General features: G+C 37.8%; 2 protein-coding genes across 2 annotated transcripts; one reads left to right on the top strand and one right to left on the bottom strand.

Moving 5' to 3' along the window:
• Positions 1-858: 858 nt before the first annotated feature.
• On the top strand, positions 859-5,668 carry LOC124629934 (triokinase/FMN cyclase-like). The gene is made up of 14 exons (XM_047163610.1): positions 859-1,101; positions 1,535-1,672; positions 1,885-1,948; positions 2,173-2,283; positions 2,391-2,569; positions 2,677-2,794; positions 3,017-3,144; positions 3,226-3,343; positions 3,466-3,698; positions 3,918-4,080; positions 4,344-4,491; positions 4,770-4,869; positions 4,985-5,112; positions 5,538-5,668. Exons 2-14 carry the CDS (start codon positions 1,535-1,537, stop codon positions 5,650-5,652), a joined length of 1,743 nt encoding a protein of 580 aa, XP_047019566.1. The 5' UTR covers positions 859-1,101; the 3' UTR covers positions 5,653-5,668.
• Positions 5,669-6,302: 634 nt separating this feature from the next.
• LOC124629935 (STE20-related kinase adapter protein alpha) lies at positions 6,303-14,279 on the bottom strand. Its single transcript, XM_047163611.1, has 7 exons — positions 13,929-14,279; positions 13,157-13,389; positions 11,947-12,124; positions 11,249-11,444; positions 8,426-8,549; positions 7,859-7,980; positions 6,303-7,418 (listed from the first exon to the last, which is right to left on the bottom strand). Exons 1-7 carry the CDS (start codon positions 14,091-14,093, stop codon positions 7,342-7,344), a joined length of 1,095 nt encoding a protein of 364 aa, XP_047019567.1. The 5' UTR covers positions 14,094-14,279; the 3' UTR covers positions 6,303-7,341.
• Positions 14,280-21,814: the final 7,535 nt, after the last annotated feature.

Here is a 21,814-nt window from a genome sequence, read left to right as displayed (position 1 = left end):
GCAATCGTAAATTGCATGCTCGTTTGCAGACAAAATGATTCATTATTGAATGACAGAAAAGGATAAAAACGTTTATTTCATAGAAAAAATAGCGGAATGCCTCATACGCTTCAATCGTAATCGAGTCGGGTTCGGATCTCAGTCGAATCGAGTCGAACGTGAATCGTATGTCGCTTAAGTAAAATTAGGAGAATCGGGCCCTTGGTTGCTCTTCAAGGATATAGCGAAAAGGCTTGTTAACGCTTCACGTGACCAAAAGGCTGGCTTGTTCTTTGGACAAAGAATAAGGATATAGGCAACAATAAAACTTAGAAACTGCAAAAAAAAAAATGTTACAATGGAGTGAATAAACACACTTCACTTATCCATTGTAGGCACAATTAATAAGTTGTTAGCGATAACTTTTACGACTAGCGGCAGATAAACATTGTGTTTTTGTTTGCATTTTGTTATACATATCTTAAAATTAACAAGGGGGGAATTTATAAAAAGGCATGCTTTACGATAATTTCGTCCGCTTAGGAAAAAAGGAAAAGAAAAAAAAGAAAATCCCTGAATCATCTTCTTTGAAACTAACCTGAAGGAACTACCTTTTTAATGCACGTTCAGATAGAAACTAGTCTTCTTACCTACCTATGTGTTATGTGTGGTTGTTACAAAGTACTGCATATTCGACATCTGGTATTTATAATTTCTATACTAGGATCAGTATCTAAATAAACTTTTACTAGTTTTACATTAGCGTAGCGTATCAATACCAAACAAGACTAATGGGTAACTGAGAGACGAACCAATTCAACCAATCGGATTTGCAAAACACAACTGAAGTTAGTTACTACAAGCCTGGCCAGCAGATTGCCGGTCACGGCTTGAGATAAATAGCATCCAATACACCGTTTATGAAGACATAATTTTAAAATTCCGTAAGAAAATAAGCAATGGATTGTGTAAGGAAAGTTGGGAGATACACAGTTTAGATATTGTTTTTTTTATATCTGTTGATAAGTCAGGGGTCGTAAACTTTAGTACGATAATGATATCTTATATAATTGTTTGACAGTATAATGTTGTTGTAATCAGTTGTGGGATAAAGTTTTTAAGGTAAGTTGTGTCTTTTGTTAATATTTATTATTAAATCGTGGACCTAATTAGTTGTGGTGTTTACTAAGAAACATAGGATAACACTCGTACAGACTTAAGACATTATTTCTTAAGATTTAATTGATGACAGTAAAAATAAGTGTTCAACGATAAAGTTCTAGATGATAAAGTTTGGCAAAGAAAAACGGAGAAAATAGGAAGGATTTCAGTGTATTATTTTGGGTCTCGTGGTTGCATACCACCAGTGTTCGATTAAGTAACGCACAAAACAAATAGAATAAAAAGTAGCACTTCAGCTAGCTGATATGATTTCGGCTATTCAGTAGTTCGTAAGTCTGATCATGTCCACTGCTCACTGCCCCTGCGGTAAAGCATTCTTGCCAGTCGGTGTAAAACAAACCTGGTTCAACAATATTTGTGCGGTGAATTTCAGATGTCAAACAAGCCAGTAACGAAGAAGATAATAAACTCACCACAAACATGCGTGGATGACAATCTTCGAGGAGTAGTGGCGACCTACCCCTCGCTGCAGCTGCATCCCAAACACAGGGTCATCACTGTGAGGCAGAAGGTAAGCATAGATACACCTAAGTCTTTTGAAAAGTATGCAGTTGAATACCTAGCTTATGGTACGCTATTATAGTGCATTTTCGCATGGCAAGGATGGCGTTTTTAGCGTTCAGTTCCTGGCCCCTTGACTCAATAATTGCGATTGGTGAGAATATTTTTTGACAATAGAAGTGTTTTGTTGTCTTCATTTGTTACATTTCTCATATTTTTCAGAGTGACACTGGCAGAGTGGCTATTCTTGGCGGTGGGGGATCAGGACACGAGCCTTTTGCAGCAGGTAAATATTGTGTTTAATTTTTATACGTTTTCATTCGTAGTTACGTTACCTGTGAACGTTTACATAAATAGGGAGATTTCTCGTGCTCCTAACACATTTCTACAAATTCATTAACCGTATTTAAGCAGGTACCTACTACTAAAGTTATTCTTCATCTGCATTTGACAAGTTGATTGCGAAAGTATAAGTAATAGCACCTTACTACATTATACTTTTCTTTCCAGGTTTCGTTGGATCTGGCTTGTTAGATGGAGCAGTAGCTGGTGGTGTGTTCGCTTCACCTCCTACTGGACACGTCCTCTACGCGATTGCTCATTTGTACAAATATAATTCAGGTAACATTATTGTTTGTCAAAACTTTCTTCATCATGACCTCGTGTTAAAAAAGCAGAGGTAAGAACTCTGCCTTGGTGTTCACTATACCGAAACTATGTTTTTCCAGGTGGAGTCCTAGTTATCATCGGAAATTACACAGGAGACAGATTAAACTTTGGAAAAGCTATAGAGAAGGCAAAGATCTCTGGTATCAAGGTTGAAGGACTCATTGTAGGTGAAGATGTTGCATCTTGTAAGAACAAGACTGGTGGTCGCAGCATGGTCGGAGAAGTTCTATTTTACAAGGTAAACTTTATACAAGGGATTTAGGATCCCATTTACCTTTTATCTACTTAGAGATTAAGTAATCCTGCTTGTCTCCTTGAATTTACTTAAACACGCTGGTGTTTCAGTTGGCTGGAGCTTTGGCAGCGAAAGGTTACGACCTGGCAACTATTCGCAAAGAGGCGGCAGAGTTCAACAAGTACATGGCTACTTTGGGCGTCTGCTTGAGCGCTTGCTCTTTACCTGGTGAGCTACTTCAGATCTTTGTGATAGTCTCGGTCTTCTTTCGATTCTCGATTTTTTTCGGATTTTCTGATAAAATCGTAGATATATCATTGTTTACATTCATGTTCTCCTGGCAAAGTAAACTGTACTGTACCTATCTTTTTTTTTCTATGAGCAGACATAACAAAATTACATAAAATATTAAACACAAGTTTTAAATGGAATAAAACCTCGTTTCTACAGGCCAGCCACCTCTGTTCGAAATCGCTCACGACGAGATGGAACTAGGAGCTGGAGTCCACGGGGAAGCTGGCATTACTAAGATGAAGATGGGCACTGCTAAGGAAGTCGTCGCTATGATCTTGGAACAGGTTAGTTATACATAATTACAAACATCTTATACGCCATTCCTAGTTTTTATTGGGTTAATATTTGTAACCGCTCTTTTGCAGATAATTTCCCACTTGAAACTTGTCGCCGGCAACAGGGTTGTCGTGACCATTGACAATCTAGGAGGCACCTCTATCTTTGAGATGAACATCATCAGCGCTGAGGTCAAAGATCACTTAGGTATGTAGTAGGTACAAACGTATATGAGGTTCTTCCTTGTAAACACAGGTCTTTGTTATTAAATAGGCCGTTGATATAATTTTATGTTCTCTCCTAAATAATGATATCTCATCATTCCACAGAAAGCAAAAAAATCAAAGTGGAGCGCATATTCTCCGGGCACTTCAAGACTTCGCTAGAGATGCAGGGCTTCCAAATCTGCGTGCTGCACCTGAACGAGGAGAAGGGGGATCTATGGTTGGAGACCCTGGACGCTCCTACTGGTGGCAGCGCTTGGACTGGTGGAGTGCTGTCAGTCAGGAGTGAGGGGGGACATGTGGATGATGAGACGCTGCTGCAAAGTCATGGGGCGAAGGTATGATTGTTTTGATCAATTCAACTGTTGAGTCGACTGGAAGCTAGACCAATTCACGTTATTTTCTACATCAAATCTAGGGCTCCGTCAGAGTAAATAGATACCTAAATTATTAGTTTAAAGAACAAACCAAGATTAAGGGCATTTGTCTATGTATAAAAGATTACACAAATCAAAACTGCATTTGAAGCAATTTACATATATATGTTTGTTTTACAGGCCAAATCAGGCCCAGCACTAAACCCAAAGGAACAGGAGTTACTTCGTGGCAGCCTGCTGTCTGCAGCTGAACAGCTGGTCAAGAGTGAAGCGCTTCTGAACAAACTGGACTCTGGCTGCGGGGACGGAGACTGTGGGATCACGCTTAAGAATTTTGGAATAGGTGAGTGAACTGAATATAGTGCTCTATGAAGCTATAGGCTCAGATTACCTAAATAGTTACTTTGCCTTAGGTCTCTTTCGGGAAGGAAAACAATAGATTAAGTCTTGCACTCAACACCTCAGTCAGTAATCACGACCACAAGCACATAACCAAGAACAGGAGGTGGAAAACATCAGCTATTAAATTATTCTTGCACGTCTGAACTGTGTCCATTAAGCGTATAAGCGTCCAAACTCATGTAAATCACAATGTTCAACTTTCAGCAATCCAATCATATTTGAAGACAGCATCAGTGGAATACCCGTCCAACGTTCTGTGGGACCTGTCTGACATTGCCGAGACTGACATGGGAGGCACTTCGGGAGGTATCTACAGTCTGGGCTTGTCTGCTGCCTCACAGGCCATGGCTAGGTAAATATTACGTCGCCTACCTATAACCAGTGCCGAATTAACTAAACAAGCGCGGGGCTCAAGTATTCTATTTTCTGCTGAAGAGAAGCTAAACTACGAAAAAGAATTTTCAGTTCAATCGCTTAGAACTTTTAGAATTCTCTAGAACTAGATGCGGGGCCTAAATGCTACTTTTGTTACCTGTATAATTAGTCCGGCACCGCCTATAACCATCGAGATAGATGTTTAAACAAAAAAGAGGAAACTTGATGCTTAATTATGTTTTCTTGCAATTACAGTGCAAAGTCAAATGACGTCGCTTCATGGCTGGCGGCATGGGAAAGCGGTATTCAAGCTATTAGCAAATATGGTGGAGCAGAGCCAGGAGACAGGACCATGGTAAGTCAATTAAATTCACATTGACGAAATGATCGGAGAATAAAAAATTGCAGACACACTCATACCTACCTACTACTTGAAAAGGCACTAAATAAATGCTTTACTCTGCCCACAGTTAGACACATTACATCACGCTGCAGAGGCATTCAAACAGAACTTGAGTGCTGATCTGAAACTGTTGATGAAGAAGACTGCTGAAGCTTCCGAACAAGGGGCTAAGGCTACTGCTAACATGGTCGCAAGGTAAGTAAACACGTTGTTGGTTGTACAGGTTGGTTTGACGTGTATAAAAGAAGGGGTAAATGAGGGAGTACCTATATAGGAGGAGTACATAAGGTGGTACATATGGGGAGTTTATATTGGTAGTAGATAAAGGAGTAGGTACTTAAGGAAGAAAAAAAGGGTTTCGATGTAGAAGGAAGTACACAGGGGGATATATAAGGGAGAACCTAAAAGAAAATATGTGTGATGTCGCAAGTAAATTAGGTTTGCATTCCTATTTTGTATCCACAGTCCGCACTGATTTCTTTCAGTGTTAGAAGCACATTTATCGACGAAGTCTATCGGATTTTTACCCAGTGTGCGAAGTAGTTCTCATGGGACGCAGGTGAAACCACTGACATAAGCCAATAAAGTAACGTTTTAAGACCCATTTGTTTGTTGAACAGGGCTGGGAGAGCGTCATACGTAGCGAGCGGGTACATGAACGACGAGGACGCCGGCGCCCGCGCAGCCGCCGTCTGGCTGCAAGCTATACTCAACTATGTAACTAATAATATATAAGAGTTTATACCTACGATGTTTTTGGTTTCATTATATATTACATTAATCTGTGTCAGTTTAATGCGGATTTCAATAATGTATTTATCGGCATTTCAAATTCTTTAGTAAGCAAATCAACAGATAGATTGAATACGCGAGCAATATTACAGAACCAAACATAAAAATTAATAAAGTAATCAAACTTATTGATGACATAAAATTTTCAAGGGGAATTAATAAAAAAACATAATTATAACAATAAATTGTTCTTTATTAATCACAGTGGCAACATCTGGTCTAATTGAACTAATAATTATATTTAATTAACGTTACAAATTCATGTTTAAATATCTTTCTACGCCTCCTACCATCTAACAGATAAAGATTATACTATATTAAATTACTTTTCTATTTATTCTTTCAGTTTACGATGTCAATTTTTCATAAGCGAGGAATCGATATTTCACAGATATAATACAACACATAATTTAATTGTTATCACAAACACAGCGCCATCTATGTGCAACTAATTTCACAGCTGGCAACACCATTTAGTATTGCCATCTACAATTATTTAGTTTGTCTATTATTAAAGTCGAATTATGGATGAAATCTTCGCGCTACGTGGGTGAGTCGTTTGTAGAAAAATGCTTCATGTTTTTGCTTTATCTTAAATGCATAATTCGTCCAATCTAAATTTCTGTAGCGTCCAAAGATTAATATGTCTTAAAATCTATGCTGCTGACATTATTTGGAGTTCTAAGTTTCTTTAGTCAATGGCAACGGTGCATATAAAGCGTATATATTTAGAATGAATATAGTTATATAATTGATAGTCATAGATATAATTCCTGATATATTTAAGTGTTCGAATGAAAACTTCCTAGCGTCATTGACTACAACATATTTTAACGGTCAGTTGTAAAAATATAAAGTCATCTTTAAACATTATTGCAATTACGATGGCAGTTTGATATTATTTGTAAATATAATACGATATATTATATAAATATTAATTTTAGCTAAATTTAATCTATTTTGTTTTTAGTTTGTATGCTGTTTTCGGGAAGACTTGTTTTGATATCCGAATGGTTCAAATGGAATCCATATTGTTGCACTACGAACTTTAGTTTTGCATCTGAACACAGAATAAAGAAACCTTACATTTTGTCAGCACTTACAAGAAAATCGACAAGAGTAATAACATTATAATTATATAAGAATTTAATTAATAGCTAATTAGGAAATTATTTTATAGTAAAAACACGTAACACCGAAAAAATGTGATAAAAAGACAAAGGTAAGTGGATTCAAATTTTAAATGATTAAATTTGCATTTATAAAACTTAGCATACAACGAGAAACATTTAACATATTGTGGTGCGGTGCGTTTAGACTTAGTGAATACAACGCCTACGGCTCATAACTCAAACATGAACACACGCTAAGTTTTCATCAAATTACTTTGCCAATCCGAAGTTACCTACAAGTGAGATCAAAACGATCCGTTATTGCACATACGCGAGGTTTTAAATGGCTAACTTCGACCGATGCATTCACCAAATCTAAACGCACCACTATATCATAAGTAAAAATAATAACCAGAATTTTACAAATAAATAAGAACTAATGTATTAAGATTCAGATGAAACCAACTCCGCACAATAGGACCAGCGACACTCGCATGAGGTTAGAGATGTGTCGGTGACGCTAGAAGTCCCATTCGGTTTGCTTCTCAATCTCCATTTCGGATAACTTCTCTTGTAGGAGGAGAGCTGACATGTCATCTAGAGAAATTGATGGATTGGATAAAATTCTCTCTTTTAAAAAGGCAAAATACTGATACTATTGTTTTTTGTTGCTAGATATGGTAAGAAAGAATGTTACTTGTGAGATGACGGCAGATAGAAGAGTATGGAAGAAGAAAACATGCTGCGCCGACCCCAAATAAAATTGGGATAAGGGCAGGAGGATGATGATAATATGAAAATATAAAAAATACTAAGAAAAAGAAAACAATAATTAAGTTGATAACAATATTTAATCGTATTTTAAGATTTTTAATTTCCATTTAAAATAGTTTTTTTTTATTTATTCCAAAGTGGGGACTTTGGAATAAATTATGAAAGTCAAATTGACTAAGGTCTTTCCAACTGGCGAACTTCTAGCAAGGCTACAATTTTCTGTAACCAAAAGTCAAAGAAAAACGAAATAATATGAAACTTACTAAGATCAGGTTTAATAGGTTTGACTCGTCCGATGAGGCCGGGCAGGTAGTCTGTCTTTCTGATCTGTTTGAAGAACGGGTGGTTCAACAACTGCGTCGCCGATGGCCGCTTGTCAGGGTCCCTGAAATACCAATACAACTTTATTTCATCAGGATTTGCAACAACCTCTGTTAATGGAGAGGAAGGAAGAATAACTTTCTGACCAAAACTTATCCATATTATTTCTGTCGCATTGCGTTTAAAGGCGGTTCCACTCACAATTCCCACTGTATTACCTAAATATTTCACCGCGACCCGTGCATTAGAGATTGGAAAGCACATAAATACATACATTGGACATATGGACATACATTGGAGAACACATCAGTCCTGCTTGTGATCTCTCTCCGTTGGTGTCGGATTGTCGTCCCATCGCGCCATGAGAGTGAAGGAATAGTGAGTGCACCCATGTCTGAACAAATACTTGTGCACTATAATATGTCGTGCACAGCTGGATGGTCTTTTTATATGACAGTAGACGCCGTGGTCAAAATCGGTCATGGATCCCGTATATATTGGTTGGTCACCTCTGCAGCGCCATCTCGCTGAGATGGTGGAAGGTGTCGGACAGCTTGCGGCCCGCGTACACCTGCCGCAGCCGCGACACCGCGTCCGCGCTGTCGCCCACGCCGCTGTCGCCGTTGTACATGCCTGGTGATAATATTAGCATTAGACCATACTGAGAAAAATTGTTAACAGCCCTATGAAATAATGAAAAATATAAGTAAGCTCATGAAAAACATGTGTTTCTCTCATCTGATTGAACGAAAAAAATCTCTGAAGCGACAGAAAATTAAACGTTTTAATATTCATAAATGCATCATAAAGAATTTCGACGCCTCCTACGCATAAGGTCGTAAGGCTAAAAAATCGTTTTTACAGGAGAGCGTTTTTTGTATACGGTGATGATAAAATTTATTCTGAAAGATTTTCAACAGAGATTTTTGCATTATGCTGTCAATTAACAATCAAATAATTTATTCCCAGGTGTTGGATATTATAAAGAATTATAATTATCGAAAAAAACCCTTTTTACGTACTTACGACCTTATACTTGATTGAAAAAGGTCGTATCTCCTTGTTACGACTGTATGCGTTCATAAACTTGATTTAAACAACACGAATAACGACGTAAGTTTTGAATGACGACTATATGCGACGTGCAAACTGTCGAAATCTATATAAATAACAAGTTTAAAGCTAGAGAAATGAAGTCAAATGGTAAGAAAGAAGCATAAGAAAGTGGAGGAAAATAGTTACAGATTTTGTTTCCCAAAAAAATTGAAAAAACCGGTTCTAATATTCCACATGAACAGTCATTTTATAAAGCTTGTGCCATTTACCCAGTAGTGGGAATAGTTGAAATAGGTTATTTACTTAACTCTTATAACGAAATTAAAATATTTTTGAATTCGGTGCCAGGGGTCCCCGAGGAAAACCGGTTCAAATGTTCTCCTTACATAGTCACTTTACAAATTCTTAGGCAGTTGCCCAGTAGTGGGAGTGGTCAAAATAGATTCTTTACTTCACTCATAACACGAAATTAAAATATTTTTGATATTGGTCCCAAAGGTCCCCATGAAAACCGGTTGTAATATTCCACATGAACAATCAATTTACAAAGCCTGAGCCCTTTGCCCCGTACTTGGGAGTGGTTAAATAGGATCTTTACTTCACTTTAACACGAAATCCAAATATTTTTAAAATCGCTCCCAGTGGTCCTGACAAATTCATCTGACAAGACTTTTCTGACAAATAAGTCTTGTTCATATTAATTATCATTGATCTCAGGATCCGGCTGTCAGGATCCAGTGCTGTAAAAAGTTGGAATGAGTAATTTTTTTCCTTTCATCTTCAGGTCAGATCTTAACCTCCACTGTTTTGTGGTATCCGAGACATATAACCGAATGAGAAGTTTTCCTCTTTATGTGTCTATAATTTTCGGGAGTTGCACCCGATTTCTTTAGGTTTTTCATATCTAGACCGGATGACCTTTCAAACAATAAAATATTTGTTTAAATCGGTTGGTAAACGACGGATTTATTTGGGAAGTCGGTTAAAAAAAAGTTGTCGTATACTATAACTCGTGTTTGTCAATTAATATAATTCAATTAAGGTAATAAAAGTGGAATAGTTAGGACTTCGTTCGTAAGCATATTTTTCAGAATATTGAATAAGAGTGAAACCAGTTTATCTCAGGACTCCTGGGGTAGATTTCGAAATGCTTTGGTCTGGGACCTAATATAAGCTTATGGAACATAATTCACTATGCAGTTATTGTGGGCAACACTTGAGCCCGACTACTATACAAAGAACATCATTGTCCTTTACACATGTTACAAATACATAGATAGAGACTTAAAAAATTAACATAATTCAAACATAACTACAACGACTTTTATTCCCCAAAGGTGTAAGCATAGGTTAGAGAGGTAAGAGACAGGAGAATATTACAGTCCACTCAGTTATTAATCCCATTTTTATGCCTGTTGTCGAACACTAGGCACTATTTCCGACTCCGTGTTATGAGAATTGCGAAATTGAAAACCCCAATAATATATTGCCCGATACGGGAATCAAACCCGATACCTTGTGGGGGGCAGTCATACTCGCGGCCCCTAGACCAACGAAGCAGTTCGAACGTTAATTTCAATGATTTTTCAACTATAATTGAAAAGCAGAGAATCGTATCTTATTTTTTTAACGGAGCATACAGCCGTATGTCTATGATACGTCTTTATACGTTTATTCATTGTTATATTTAAACCTCGCATATGGTCTTATGAATAAGTTACGACTCCTAGAATTAAATTATTGAGTAGTATAAAGTCGTAACTGACCACAGTACTCGTATGATTACAGCGCATAAAGTCGAAACATAAACGTTTCGACCTTTTGCGTGGGACGGGTAGAATACGACGATTGACATACGACGTCGGTACTGCGCTCTGATTGGCCGTCCTCGCTCCAATCGATCGGAGCATACAGTCGGAACTATCCGCGCGACTTTATGCGCGGGAGAATTTAAATGTTAAGACCATTATCCATTAAAAAACTCACTATTTATAGAAGATATTAAAATTTGGATTTTAGTAATACGTAATAATATTTAAGATGATTGTAATGGTGCAAAAAAACGATTTTTGTAAAAAAATGTGTTCCGACCTTCTGCGTGGGAGGTGTCGATTTGATGTCGATTATTTTTCACATGCGAAAATACAATCAAATTTTTTTTTTCATTGTGTCTCATTATCCTCACAGTTTAGCAACTCCAAAAATCAGGCTTATAATATCTGAATGCATTCTCCAGATAAACAGCTGTGTACGGATAAAAATGTATAGGTACTCACTCTTCATCTCAGTATCATCGAGACAGGGCTCCGGGAAGGTGCTGCAGTCCAGCAGCTGCGGTCTACTACCCCGCACCTTCTCCGTGAACATCAGCGTGGTGGGCACCTCCGCGAACGGCACCGCGCCGTTACCCAGCTCGCAGCATAGGACGCCTAGAGAGTAGATGTCTGATTTCTCGTCGTAGCCTTTTAGATTCTGGAATATTATTAATTTTTTTAACACGGTTTTATCAGGTTCTCCTGTATGTATGTAGCTATCCATTTACCGACATAATGGTAGTACGTAACGGAGTTCATCGGGGTAGTATATAAGGGAGTGCTTAGGAGTACATAGGAAAGAATATAAGGAAGTACATAGGGAAGGACTTAACACACAGGGATACATAGAGGTTAGCTGGAAAATACATGATATCTAAGAATCTCAAAACAAAGCCAAAATGCTTAACTGAATCAAAAAACTTTGTCTCGAATCGATGAGAAATAGATTACACCTATCGTCAGCCATGGGTACCTGCTATGATAAAGGCTTCACCTGGTTCTAAGGGATGATAAGAGCGTACAACTAAGTTTAGCCGCACACAGGCGGTTGCACCTAGCTGCAATCAGTTAAACCTAGGAGTAGCATCACTTCAGGCATTACCAGTGGATATAAATGTGAAAGTAACTCAGTCTCTCTAGTATTAAATACTTCAACATACCTGTTCCAACAGCTCAGGACTGAGCCACATAAGGTTAGTGTTATCGGAGTCGGGCGGCGGCAGCTGGTGCAGGTGCCTCTGCCTGCGCCCGCGCACCATCAGCGACGCGGCGCTGCGCAGACCCGACAGTCTCACGCCGCCATTCGCTCCGATCAGTACGTGGCTAGCGCGAACACTCCTGTTGATGGTATCAGAAACCTTTAAATCAAATCAGGGTAAAAACCAGCACTTTTTGAACGTCAAAAAAACTCAAAGACAGCCCTCAAAACGCCACTCAGCGAGGCCCAACAGAGCCAAGGTCTGCCGGGGCTGCGGGATTGTTCGAAAGAGTTACCGCGGCCCTGGTACATTAAAGGCCTACGACGGAACACGACGGTTTTTAGTCAGTAAGAGTCTGACACTCCCTCACCGCTGCTAACCCACAGCAGGAGGGGTCATTTCATGATTTTTGACGTCGTATAAAAACAAAAAAAAGCCCTAGGAAAACATATCTGTCTATTTGGTTGGTGGAAAAATAGGCAACTGCTGAGTATAGTAAAGTACCTATTTGAAATTTGATATGCTGCTTCCCATGGTTTATCTACATTCTAGGTGAACTATTTCTTGCAGCTGGATATAAAGTTCTTTTTTTTTTAGTCTGCATTGTCCCACTACTGGGCAAAAGCCTCCCCATTTTGTGTCCATACCTCCAAACTATTAACTAATCTGTGATACCTCTCGATCTTTTGAGTGTTCCCACCAATATAAAGTTATAAACCAATATAATGATAGGATATAAAGATGAAAATCTGGAATGACAATTCCCTTTCCTAGAAGAAGGAGAGTATTTTATTGAGTCACCTATGTCTAAATATAGGCACTTTAAAGTCTATTGTATGTTGTACTGAATATGACCTAACAAAGCTAGAGGTTGAATTAATTTCAATTGCTTATAACATGACTCACACTAGGAAACTCACATTACATTGTGAGTACATAATATGAAAATAAAACATCAAAATTGCTGACAGTAAAATATTGATCACCCATTACATAATTATAGCATATTAGACAAAACAATAAGTATAATTTTGAATTAAAAAAGGAGATGTTTGTAATTTGAATGACTTATTAACACTATACATTAATAAAGCACACCTTTGATTGAATGTTTTTTCTTTATAATTTTTCTATATAAAAAGTATACTTAATTATTTTTCTGATAACTTACCTATGAATATACAACTGTTTGTGCAAATACTGTAAAGCCTGAAGCGTGTCCCTCAACACAATAGCACAGGCCAGCTCCGGGAGACCCTCCTGGAAGTATCGGTCGAGGATATCCCGGCAGGACCCAAACGTCATGAGGGGAGACACCACGTACAGCTCCCGTCCGTGGACGAAGGACGTCAGGTATGGTAGTATGTTCGCATGGTTGAGTTCCTTTCTTGTTAGAATGTCTTGCTGGAGAATAGAAATCATTTTGTACGTTCATTAAATTGAAATTTTGCAATGTCAGTTGTGAGATTGCATCTGACAAAGAAGAAGGAAGTTGCTACAATCCGTCTGAAGTAAGAAAGAGAAAGACTTGCAGTGTCATGCACAAAAAGGATTAATGATGATGATGAAATGCTATTGTTACCAAAATATATGGGATTTTTATTTATTTCATTTATGCCTTTTAAGTCAAAGTTTACATGTCTTGGGACAAGAATTTATACAATTTAATTGGCAGAGTCATGAACCAGGGTAACAATAAAAGTGAGTAGTTTCTGTATTGTTTATGAAGACAAGCCTCAATTTATGTCTATTTCTATCTGTCTAATGAGGGAGTGCCCTTTAGAAGCCCTTGAATGACCTAGAAATTGATAATCTCGACTTTAATAGTGAAAAAGGGGGTGTCAAATATTTTGGTGTCAACCTTGAACTTCACAAGTGTTTATTACAACTTGCATTAAGTTTGAAGAGCTTGTAATCTAAGTGGAAAACTTTAAGGTACATACCTGTATCAAACTAGCGTTTTCCTTCGTTTTGTCAACAAAATATCTTTTGATAGCGACATTTTGATTGTTGGGCTTGTAAAGCGCTGAGTAAACAACCGCGACACCTCCGCAGCACTCTGTTATTATGGAAGTTAGCTGATAGTCATTCATATCAGGGTTATACATTTTTATTCGATGCAAAATACTTATCGCAATTTGTAAATATGCTAATCTAATGCTCCCTTCGTCAACAACACATAATGGTAACAGATTTTCTAGTCTAAAAATAGTATTTATTAAAACGACAGTGTTGTTATAAAGTAAATAAGTAACAAAATAAAATTGGTCAATGTTTATATTGTTTGACAATATGCGCGCTCCAGATACCGACAATAGCAATTGCTGTGAAATGAAGCATTCATTAATGCAGTCGCCTTGTCACACTAAACATTATTATTTTAGTGCATCATTTATTAATCAAGTGTCAATTATACTGATGTACATATATACTTTCCATTTAGGAAAATAAGGAGCAAGTAGAAGTGGCATTTGTCAAATTATATAAGGGTAATATAAATATCACAACGATTGATACTTTATGCGTCAAAAATAGGCATTTCTATAGTGGTTGGAACGCGCCTATGGTATTCAGATTTTCTTCCGTATTTTTCAGTTCAGGAAAGAAATGTGGTTTGTACAGATATTCATGATAACCTTATTATTTATTATTAACCGTAATATTAATTATTTCAGTACTTAAACTACTATTAAAATCTCCGCCTTTCGTCAGTTCTTGTTGATTATTTGTTGTCTGTGCTATTTCATGTATTTCAATCTGTTGTCCACTCAACATGTCAAATGTCAATCTAAAAAATAAAATAAAAAAATCCCGCCACTTTTGTGCACTTTTCAGACATTCAAAAATTGTAATTTTTCCTAGTATCTTTCTAAAATAGTACCTATGATGATAATCACTATATTGGTGGACATAAATTTCTACACAAATATCTGTGCCGGTTCCAAATCCAAAATCAAAACTTATTGTAAGTAACCATGTTTGGCCATCATTCGAATTTGGAACTTCGTAAAACATGAGAAAGTCGCAGTAAGTAATATTATATAAAAACTATATTATTATCCTTTATTACGTAAAGTATTCGAACATTCCTTTGGATGGACCAAGTGTGCAGTATCTCCACAGATTACTATAATAGTTACTACGTACCAAACAAATCAAAATGCAAATCATGGTAATTTATTACTTTTTCTTTGTTAAAACAAATTCAATAGCTTGTGATGATTTTAAAGACTAGTCATATACTTCGTCTTCGTCGTGGCAGCTGAAAGACGACCACTGTTGGACAAAATGATGTTGGTTCTCGGATTTCGTGCTTACACGACACCTTCCTACGAATGTCTTCCGACGGCCGTGTGGGTAGTCAGTAAGTGCACCAGGTAGGTTTAAGACTTTATAAATGGGAAATCATCAAATGACCATCACCCCTCCCGCTGTGGGTTAGCATCGTGAGGGGTGTGTCAGACACTTACTGACTTAAAACCGTCCTGTTCCATCGTAGGCCTTTTATGTACCAGGGCCGCGATAACTCTTTCGAACAATCCCGCAGCCCCGGCAAGCCTTGGCCCTGGTGGGCCCCATTGTGGTTTGATGACTCTCCTTGAGGTGTGCGTACAACAACGCGCGCCGCCGACGCGGGAATGTTGTCTTCTGTCTGTCTTCCACGAGGCGAAAGGACGACGAGCCACCCGAAACGCACCGCCCACAGGTAGGTTTAAGACTGAGTGAACTCGTAAAGTAGGTACCTACATAACTAGATAGCCTAGGTAGGTCGTGCTAACTCAAACAAAATAACGGCTCGGAACACCGCGCAAGTCCGTCCATTTTTTTTATAACGCTGTTCGCGGGCCGCTAGGGGGCGCGAGAGGCGAGATGGGAAAATAACGCGTAACTGCTCTGAAGTTGGTAGCGAGTCGCCACTCTAGTCACGCTCTAGTAGCTCTCGTCTGATACAAGTTCTGTGTCATAGACTAAAGCCGACAATGAACCTAAACATCCATAGGCCTAGCCTTTGGCGACATGCATGCATGTATTTGTGCTCGGAATTTTTATCTTCGGATGAATATGTAGTTGCGGATCGCCATCGAGTTTTGCGATAACTGTACCTGGGCACTGTGATAGATACCTCTTGCTATGACTGGTTGTCAAACTCTATGTCTTCTGACCAGTGGCGTAGCGTGGGTATCTGCCGCCCGGGGCAGTCGTCGATTTTGCCGCCCGTCGTCGATTTTCCCGTGTATTTTTTTTTAACAAGTGTTACTGGCCGTTTGTCATTTTTAACCGACTTCAAAAAAAGGTTTTATTTTTGTATCGACGTTAAAAATCATCAAATGACCCGCTGTGGGTTAGCAGCGGTGAGGGAGTGTCAGACTCTTACTGACTAAAAACCGTCGTGTTCCGTCGAAGGCCTTTTATGTTCCAGAGCCGTGGTAACTCTTTCGAACAACCCGCAGCCCCGGCAGAAGGGGGAGGTTCTCAAGTAGACTTTTCTTTTATATCTTTTAGGTACGCAGGCTAGCGAAGTAGGTACCTATAAGTATATATTAAATTGAAATAATTTAAAAAGCGGGGCTACTTTAAACTGTTTAACAAATAAATTTAATTTACGGGACCAACACTTAAAATAGTTTCCATGGAACTATACCTAAGCGTGAAATTTGGCTTGTATCTAGGTAGGTATTGCTTATAGCATTCAAGTTTATAAAACCAGTGGTTCTTAACCTTTTAGTCATGAGGGACCACTTCACTTTAACTAAAGTTTGTCTTGCCGGGGACCACCTCATCGGTTTACCTAAATTAGCACTCTGCTAAACGCATGTCGGCAGTTGTGTAGGTAAGCAAATGCAAATAAAGAAAAACTTGCCTATGTTTCCATATTATGTTGTTATATTGTTCCATATGTTGTATGCAGTTTCCAAATGCGCGAGCGAAGCGAGCGCGAAATTTTTATCGGACTTAAACCAAATATTGCGTAAAATTTAGCCCAAACGTCCTTAACTTTTTGTTTGTTGACAGATGCAAAAAGAAGGGCATACAGTTTCTGAATACGCGAGCGGAGCGAGCGCGAAATTTTAATTATTTTTATTTAAGACTCAAAACCAAAATTAACAATAATTAATTTTAAGTTTAAAAAGTTTCAACTTTCTTGTTTAATGTTTTGTTGAAGATGATGTTGAGATGTGTGCATGTGTGAAGTGAGTGTGTGAATGTAAGTGTGAGTATAAGTCTGTTATGTATGTATGTATGCTTTACTGCAGTACTCTTTCTGTTTCCTCATAGTTTAGCGTAAGAAGCCAGTTTTTAACCTTAGATTGACATTCGTGAAGTGAGAATGGGTAAAAATTTAAAGCTTTGTTTAATTTGTTATAAAGGTACACGGAAAGAAAACTCTTTTGACGTCTTGCTAATGCGGTACGACATCTTACGCTATGTTTATGGTATTAGTGGTAATGCGCATAGGTCCAGTTTTTCATATTCTTTGATACAGTTTTTAGCGTCTCATAGAATTCCTAAGCGTACCTACCTATACACCGAACTGTTACACCTAACTACTCAGTGAAATAGCGCTAAGTCCTAGCTGCAAGACGCAAGAGTCTTGCAGGCTAAGTCTTGTTCTTGCTCAAGTCTTGCACGGTCAGTCTTGGTCTTGGTCTTGCTAAAAATACGCGGTCTTGTTCTTGGTCTTGGTCTTGCAAAAACGCAAGAACAAGACCAAGACTGCAAGACCAAGACTGAATTTGGGCAACACTAGTCCCGATTGCACCATGTTCCTTAATTTTTGATCGTCTCACCCCACGAGGTGTTACCCGCACATGGAGTTACTCAAATATGACGGAATTAATCAGTAATTAGAATAACAAACTAGTTATAAACCATTGACATATATTCTAGCGATAGACAAGAACATCCATACAAATAATTTACCCGCTTATGTCGTCTGTTGACATCTTGTTGACGTATTGTGACATGTAGTCATCCTCATTGATGTTAATTGCAGAAGTGACATAATATTTTCGCTCGTATTTTGCCTACATTTTTCATTACTCAAAAAGTTTATATCTAAGTGAATTCAAAATCATGTAATATATCAAAAAGTTTATTTATATCTAAGTGAATGCAAAACCATGTAATATATTAAAACCAGGAACTTATTTTTAGGGTTTTTTTAATATTAATTACGATGTTTTTTTTCTTAAGAGGGCTATCACAAATTTTCGCGAATTTAATTATTTTTTCTTGAAAGTAAGAACATACCATGACAAAGTGAAGTCTGTTTTCATTGATATTTTACCTACTGCCAGTTTTATGGCACATCTGTTTCTGCACGATTTTCTTAATCCATAATTTAAGATGGCGGGAACAAATTAATGCATATTTGTAAAATTGAATTATAAATGAAAAGTATGATATACAAGCGTTGTAATAGCATGAACAGCGTGTAATTTTACTAACTTGACTCTCGAATAGTTTATATGTGTAAGTTTATACCTTGATATGTATTTTCTATTTTATAATTGTCGTTTCATAGACATCCATCTAACGCAGGTGTCAAAATCGCTCTGATTTGCCATTTTGGGCAATGCATAGTCTGCAGTGCATTTCAGTGTGGTAAGCTTTTTGTTCGGAACGTTCTATCTAGTAAAATAAACACGTGCGAAAAACCTAGCAAGGGGAAATATTGGAAGCAATAAAAATGTCGAGTGGATCGAGCGAAGATGACGATGTCATTATACAATATTATCATCATAACAGACGCCGAAGGAATCGACGCAGATTTTGGATTCATCCATATATCCAAAATAATGTGAACTGCAGATTGTCAGTTGCAATAGTGGAACGTGGTGTGTAGAATTCTGGAGAAACGTGCCTAAAAATGACCCATGTATGTCCTTTTATTACACAGATCCTCAGAACGCATTCGCAGAAAGACTGTTCGTTTCCATTTCAAAATCAAGTACATATACCTACTTTATTGCAACGACAATAGAGCAACCGTTAGTGAAGAATTCTGAAAACGATTCTGTTACCATAAATAAAATAGCATGCAAGTAGCCTTGGTTTCGGTAATTTAACTACAAAAAAAACTTTTTTTTAATCCGTTGCGGGTGTCCTATTTGGATTAGAAAAAAATACCACAATTAACACACTGACGCCGCGACATCTCAACACCACAAGGTTGTCATTGCTTATTTTTACCGCGAACCAGGAAATTACGTATATCAATATTGATGGAACAACGTTTGCTCAAGAAGTTGTAGTTTTTTGACGTCCCATGATTAGCGTGAGACTTACAGTAGATAGCAGGTTCGAAAGTTTTCATACATGCATTTTTCTATTTCGTCATCCTTATGTATTGATGAGAGGATAAGAGATAGGAATTGCATTAGGTACATAGCTTTCGTCACCGGTTTTAAACGCGCATCGTATGGAGTACTTCGCCCACCCGGATAAAAAGAATAGCCAATATAAGTAGGAAGTAGCCCTTAGCAGTAGATTCTGAGATCAGCGCGTTCAAAATAAGTTTGTTACAAACATACAAATAACCTCTAGCTTTATAATGCTAGAGGTGTAGGCTTAGTAATTAAAACTTGGTTAGGTACGAGTTTTAAGACGAAGTTCGAATTGCAAGCGTACAGAAGATTATTCCTTTCTTTTAACATTTTATGTACCATGCGGTTAAATATTAACTAAAAATGTTTCGTGTTGCCTTATATGTAGTTGATGTTATCCTGAAGCCTCTTAAGCAACGAGAAGACATTAAACTAAGTTTATATTTATGCTGAAACCTTAAATCCAAATTGAAGTAGGTCCTACGAATTTTCAAGCCAAAGTTATACCTTTTTACCTTTGCCTACCACATTACAATCTACAGGAGTTAATTAAGGTGTGTTAGCATTGATTAGTCAGTGTAATCAGCTTAGAGGTAAAGTGGACTACCGAAGTGTAAGTCTGCAGGTATTGTTAGCACATTACGGCTTCATAATTGCAACGTCTGTTGTACACACATTATTCCGACTGTTTAGCAGTTACGTCAGATAATTTATAAAACCTATTTTAGTAAAGAATCAGAAGAATTCGTTATATGCAGCGTGTGGGTGAACATTTAGTTAACATTGCCAATAGTCCCGCCCGCCCAGAAATATCGGCCATCCCGCACCAACGGACGGTATGCAAAAATTTACAATCCACTCAATAAAAAGTCGTAATTCCTATATATACATATACTGGCTATAGCCACATATACGTATACATCTCGGATACGCTTTATACGCGATGTACTCACTGCTATATAAAACCGGGGAGAGAGCCAAATTCTAAATATAAATGTGGCCGAATAGAGCCGAACGCGTCCGAATCCGCCCGCCCGCCTCAGTCCAACGCTAACTGCCGCTCCGACATTCCCAAACCATCGCAACCGAACGCGCGGTAACGAAACGTTCACTTGGTAAGGTCACACCGTATACGGCATTCGACGGTACACGCGAAAAATTTTCAAATTCCTAATTTGGAACGCGTCCGTGAAAAATAAAAAAAATCCAGTGAATTTGAATTCTCGATATCGGTGTTTGAAGTGACAGTGTTGTGGACCTTCGAACGTTTTTCCCTGTTACCGGTAACGTAGTGATTTTACGATAGTTTTACTATTTTTTATCTGTTTGAGATGAACGCTTTACTAACAGCGGATTAGCTGGCGGTTCGCTTATCGCTCTGGAGCGAGAGTATTGAGTTTCAATATGTCCGCCTGCCTGTTCCAAAATTATTTTCTCCGTCATTCCCTGTGTGCTGCTTATCGATGTGAATTTTGCTTCATTTTTTGTTAATATCGCACCGGCCGCTTTTCTAACCTCTAAATGTGTCATGTTGTTATTAAGTTTGGTGTTGTTTAATTGCATGTGTAGAGTTTTGATGCATTTCCTGCAATATGGGTGGGTTCTTTCCCCGCATTGCGCCTAAGTTCCTTGTAGGTTACTCGGGACGCCGGCCCTTGTCTGTAGTCTAGACACAGCGGAGGCTGACCGTATTGATTTTTCTCTTCCAGCATCTTATTGGTCTGTTATGTACCTTTTTCTGTAGTAGGCATTCAAAACTTTAATGTAAAATACATCATATATTAGTAATGATGGAAAGATATAACTTTCGTCTGTAAAGAAGATTACCCAGTTTGTTACCGGTCCATATGTTTGGAATTCATATTGATAAATAGGTCAGTTAGGGTGCCATTTTCATAGACTTCCTATTTGCTAATTCAGACTGTGATTTAATGTTCATCATGTTTATTTTGAAACATCGTGTACGTGACTCGAGATCAGTCTAAACATCAAGGAAAAAAACAAAAAGAAATGTTGCAAATTAGAACTGATTTTGAATAGCATTGAAGAAACTAAAAATTTATAATTTTCGTGAAGAACCTACAAAGTTTACGTCATATGAAACCTATCATAACATTGTGCAATTATTACTAAAGTTAAACTCGTTTTTCTAATCTTTATTTTTCAATAAAAAATCTTTGTACATCGATGATCCGTCAGATGATCGTATGCAGTTTCCAAAGATACCTCTGTAGAACTTTTTTATTTATATTTTGGATTGAAAAACAAACAACGCTTGTTATAAAGGCACATCCTATTGAAGTTTGTAGATCCACTAGAATGTCGTAAAGTGGCCTTTGATCACTTTGTTATGTGGAGTTTATTTTTGTTTCCCTTAAACCTGTAATTATTCCATGGTGATAGGTTTAATGGGAACAAATTGGGAGCTATCAAATTTGAGAGTGGTTCTTTCAAAATGTTTTTTTTTTGTATAGAGCTCCAGTTCGCTATTAAAAGTATTA

Source organism: Helicoverpa zea, chromosome 4, assembly GCF_022581195.2.
Source record: "Helicoverpa zea isolate HzStark_Cry1AcR chromosome 4, ilHelZeax1.1, whole genome shotgun sequence".
NCBI classification, from domain to species: Eukaryota; Metazoa; Arthropoda; class Insecta; order Lepidoptera; family Noctuidae; genus Helicoverpa; species Helicoverpa zea.
Note: the sequence above shows the minus strand (reverse complement) of the source record. Positions and strands in the feature narration are given on the sequence as shown.